We start from the raw sequence: 5,528 nt of genomic DNA on the forward strand, positions 1-5,528 counted from the left end.
ACTTATACCGATATAAAAATTGAGTAGTTTTGCACCATTCCGTAACTTTTTTGTATGTTTAATATTTTAACAATCCAACTATTCGATTTATTAATATATTTAAACTTGTCATACATGTAAAATTTTGAATCGATTCGATATCTCTATAATATCGATCTAAAAATATTGTCTATATTAACATATATTTAACTTTTGAAAGTTTTGTACATAAGACAAATAGTTAAAAAAAAAATTTAAGTTATGTCAAACTTGACATATATGATCTACATGAATAAATCTTGAAATATGATAATTAGATTGTTAAAATATTATAAGTTTAAAAATTACAACAAATTCTAAAGCCTCTTAAACTTTACACCGGTTTAAGTGATCTCTCTCCGGATATATTTTTGACTTCAATATTGCTTTTTTTTTTTTAATTATGAGGTTGAAAAGTGAAAAACCAAACACATGTTTGCAAACATATTGCACCCAAAGAACATGAGATTTGTTTCCTAAAATATATGCAAATCCCTGAACTTAAAACAGTTTCATTTGTAAGTTATTGAAAAGAGCACCTACAATCAATAATGTTCTCTAAACTTTAAAGTCTTTAGAGCCTTTTATGATCCTAATTTATAGATGAGCAGCATACAAATTGAAACCACAATGGCCTACCTTTTACTCTCCTTTTCTCTCGCTTAATCTCGGCCGGGAACCTTGCCGGCGAACTCCATTCTTTCTCTACTTCAATGTTAGTTGGCTCAGCTACTGGTGTTTCAGGGCCCGCAGTTGAGCTAACTTTACCTCCCATATCTTCATTATCTTCACCTACTTTATCATAATTTTGACCCACAACTGGTGTGGCGCTTTGTTTTGAATTCGGGGACATCGGTTTTGTTTCACTGTTGGGTTCAGAAAGTAAGTTCTTCAATGGAGTGTGTTGCTTTGCATTCCATTTGGTTACTTTTTTTATGATCTCTTCGTTCTTCTTTCTTCCCAGAGACTCATTTGCACCATGAATAACAGAAGGAAACCAGCCAGCTTGCAAAGGCATCGTTCGAGTGTTTTCAGCAGTTTGTGCTGCCTGAATTTCAGAAAAAGTGGATTTTTCGTTGCTACCTCCAGGCTCAACCAGTGTCATGAAAGATGGTGGCTCAAATTCATCGGACGTATCAAAATGTTGCTTAGATACAGCTTTTGACTTCTTGGTTTTCTCTGCCTCGGAAAAGGCATCCGATTGGGTTGAAAGAACTGTTCAATGCACAAAAACAATAAATGGAATTACTTCTTTAAACACAATGCAGCCACTGTTCTATGAAGTCAGAATTACATCCATGATGATCTACAGAAGCTCATCAATCAAAGTTCAAAATCAGAGAAAATGCAGTAATTCATTAATTAGCCGAAATTTGTACCAACCTAAAGTAGGCTACTTCAGATAAAACCGGTTCTAAACTTCATATAACTTCGTTAGCAGTTAGCCAAGTCGGACTATAAATTCCTTATTTACATCAAAAAAGTTCTCACCACATCGTAAATGAATAGATACTAATGTACCTGATATAGATCCCCAGTGAGCTTCCAAACTATCAGTATGACTACTGGATCCAATTGAAACATCACCTATAGTTGTATCAGGTTGAGGTTTAATAGGACCAATATCAGCCTCTCCTTGCAAAATTACCGTACTAGTCCCGAATGCATCTAGTCCAGACTCTCTGGTATGGTTATCATCAACAGCACCAGAATTTTGACTGGTAGGGTTGGAATATGAAAGAGAATGCATCAACTCTTTCTTCGATTGGTCTATTGAAGTTCTCTCAGACCCATTTCCTCCTCCATTGTTGTCTACTGCAAAAGACATAAGATCTTCACTAGCACCCTCTCGTATCTTATAATCCATACTTAGTTCGAGTTCTTCATCTTCCCTGTCTGAAACCATATCCAAGTGTGGGCCTTTAGTCTCGTTCACTTCCTCTATGACATCTGGGGATTGATTACCAGTGCTAATGGATTCAGATGTAGAGTTGGCCTTTATCAAATCCTCTATTCCGTCACCACTTTCAACTACATTGATATCATGTTTTTCGGTTTTCTTTTCACCAATATCATCAGAATTGTCAACTTCAAGCAAATTGGATGCTGGATTAGTATGAGATGGAGAAGAATTATTCATAGATTCGAATGATAAGGTTGTCACATAAGTTTGATCATCAATTCTTCCAAGATTATCATCGGGAATACAGATAACATCCTCGCCAACTACATTATTTAACTTTCCAGCCTCAATATCAGCATCCACAACCAATGGTTTCCCCTCAGGTAAATCATTTATCATGCTTCCTGAGAAACCTGTCGGATCTAAATCATCAGCAACATAAACAGGCTGTTGTTCTTGGAGAGAGCCAACTTCCTGGTCCTTCTCATTCTCAGTTGTATAGGCATCAACAGGAGACAGTTCATCAGACCATTTATGGTCTTGAAGCAAACCAGCTTTCCCCTCAAAAAGCACTTCTTTAACAGTAGCCTCATGGTTTCCGCCAAGTTCATAGCTGTCTTTGGCAACACGCATATACGAAGCATCTATCTCAATGTCTTCATACAGCTGATTTGTCAGAGCAGTATCAGGTTTGTCCTGTAAAACAGAGTCGTGGACTTCTACTGATGGTTCAACAATATTTTCAGCCGATTCAGTCACTGAAGTTATACCCTCACTGTTCGATGTCACAATATTTATTACACTTCTTTCTATACCCGTTCCTGGGTTTCCATTACCACCAGTCTCTTCTTGCTCACCAGTTTCGTTCATGGATGTCTTGGAAGCCAACCTATCACTGGAATCTTCATTCAACTGAAAAATATCTAAAGTTAAACCTAATGTCTTTTCCGAAGTAGGCACTGTTCTTGATACTTCACCAGCAGCTTGTTCACTTGGAAGAATCAAGCCATCCAAGAGGTTTTCATTTAACTTGCCTTCTTCATTTCCATTTGTATTAGTTGGCTGCTCAACAGAGCATTCTGCAGCACTAGCAGCAGGATCAACTTCCCTGCTCTCTTCGGGGACACCTTTTAGTGTTTCCGCTTCGATTGGAACAACACCACTAGCAGAAGCAGTTCTATCCTCGGAATCCTTACTGTAGCTCAAGCCAACATCTTGGTGCTCTAGTGTGCCATTTGACACAAAAAGCATGCTTTTCGTAAAAGGATTTTCGTTTTGGCTACTTTCAGCTGAATTCTGTGGTGGTTGCACAATTTCTGCATATATAAATGAAACAAAGATATTAAAATAATAAAAAAGAATCTAAACATCGGCAATCAAACCAAATTATAAGGGCTCTGTCATGCAAAATTTCACTGGATTGAGAACACCTAATTCTCAACTTCTATGTGTGTGTATATATACACGAAATCCGCCCCAAACATGATTTTATTTAAGACTCTAGCCCCAACCCCGAATACCAACCAATAGATCTCATATACAAACCATTACTTAAATGCAGGGATAAGCCTGTTTTCTAGAAACTAAAGGAATCAAGATAGATCAGATTCAGATGTGTCATTAATATACAAGCAACTTCTTATAGACATGAGCTAAATTTCTCAGACAAGCCATTAATAAATGCATCTAACACAAACAGACATGTCTGGATTCAAAATAACCCGTGAAGTCTCATAAATAAACTTACCAGAATCTTCTAAATGTTTTAAAGAAATAGTAGCAGGAAGATCCTTTTCGGCAACCGTGTCTGGTTTGCCAACATTATCCAAACTGTCCTGCCTTCCAACACCAAATCTACCATCTTGAAACTCCATTGCAGCATCTGAAAATTCACCAAACTAAAATTCACCAAACTACCTATCTACATAAATTTTGGAACTTTAGTATCTAAAATTCACCAAAATTAACACGGTAAATACAATTAGTTCAACAAACACTCTTTTAAAATTCAACAAGTTACCCCAACATGGACTGTTATATAGATCAAAACACCCCCACGCATAGAAAGAGACTATAATTATGAAAACAGTGGAATTTCAACACAAATTCCGAGAACAAAGTAGGATTAAGTTACTTGGGTTTTTGTGATCATCATATGGAACTGGTTCGTCATCAGAACCATTTGTACGTGTTATTTGTTCTGCCGAGGGAACCAGCTTGAAACCTTCAATGGTACCACAAATCTTCTTGTGGGCACGCCTGTGTTTTGCACTAGGATGTGGGTTTGGAAATGGCCACCCACATTTGTGACACAAATGAACTCCATGGCTCTCATGCCCTGCAAAATCAAAGAAACCCCATTAACAAGTTTCAAAATTACAAAACTTTTTTCCCCATAATGTGAAAAAAAAATTAACTTAACCAGAACGAAATGAACAGAAAAATGGTTACTTTATAAACAAGGGGAAAAAAACAATGGAAAAATCAAACAACTTCGACCACCACCAAAATAAATGATTATAAAGCCATGAAAAAAAAAAACCTGAGGAATGATGTCTCCCATGATCCATGGATTAAGAAAAAGAAGCAAAATTTAGACTTTTTACACGAAGAAGAAGATGAAGAGAATTAAACTAAAACAATGGGGTTTGGGCTTTTTCCAATAAAGAAAGTTGAAAACACCAAAGGGAAGATTGACTTAATTGAAGTGAGTATATGGTAAGAAATATAAAGGCGAAAAGGGGCTAAAGGGAAATCAGGAAAAGAAAAGGTTATTCTTCTTTTATAAATGCATGTGTTAGTTTGCATGGTGGGTCTTAAAATCAAGTCTTAACAGCCAGTGAGTGTATGTATATGTGTATATGTGTAAGTGTATGAAACAATGATGGAGTCTTAAACTCTCTGTATGATGATGATAAAGGCTTTATCCTGTATCCCATGTGCCGCTGCTTATCAACGTCCACTTTCTTTCTGACTTGCTTCAATCCCACTATTCGTCCTTGTGTCCTCTTTATTAAATTATTTTATTATGTTAACAATTTATTGGCTTTTATTTACTATTTAACCTTCAAATTATCTCATTTTTAATTCAACATAAATTTTAAAATTATACATAAATTTTAGTTAATATATGATATTGTACATAAATGTTTAATAATTTTGTGTAATTTTATACAAGATATTTTGATTTGATTTAATTTTCACAAATCACTAACATCACCTTTTGTATAACACCATTTTATATTTATATATTACATATATAAATAATTATACTTATCAAATATAAAAATAAATTGATAAAATCATTTCTTTAAATGTGTAGAATTGAATAAAATCAAATTTTTATGAACGTATTTAAACCAAAATCAAAATTTTATATATCTAAATTGCACATTGAATCAAAATTCATTTATAATTTTATTTATCCTTTTAATTTTTTTTATCTATTTTAATACTTAGACTATCAAAGTAGGTGATATCATCTACCACCACATGTCACATTCTTATTAATTAGCATTGAGCTTTTCAATGATAAAATGAGACAAAATAATAATTTAAGTATTCAAGTACACAAAAAAATTGAATACTAAAATGAGAAAACTAATTA

The 5,528-nt window shown here is 34.5% G+C and overlaps 1 protein-coding gene across 1 annotated transcript; it reads right to left on the reverse strand.

The window, feature by feature from the left end:
* Positions 1 to 486: 486 nt before the first annotated feature.
* On the reverse strand, positions 487 to 4,920 carry LOC108489692 (uncharacterized). The gene is made up of 5 exons (XM_017794389.2): positions 4,464 to 4,920; positions 4,056 to 4,259; positions 3,669 to 3,803; positions 1,540 to 3,237; positions 487 to 1,233 (listed from the first exon to the last, which is right to left on the reverse strand). The coding sequence occupies exons 1-5, from the start codon at positions 4,489 to 4,491 to the stop codon at positions 611 to 613; spliced, it is 2,688 nt and encodes an 895-aa protein (XP_017649878.1). The 5' UTR covers positions 4,492 to 4,920; the 3' UTR covers positions 487 to 610.
* Positions 4,921 to 5,528: the final 608 nt, after the last annotated feature.

Source organism: Gossypium arboreum, chromosome 10 (assembly GCF_025698485.1).
Source record: "Gossypium arboreum isolate Shixiya-1 chromosome 10, ASM2569848v2, whole genome shotgun sequence".
Taxonomy (NCBI): Eukaryota; Viridiplantae; Streptophyta; class Magnoliopsida; order Malvales; family Malvaceae; genus Gossypium; species Gossypium arboreum.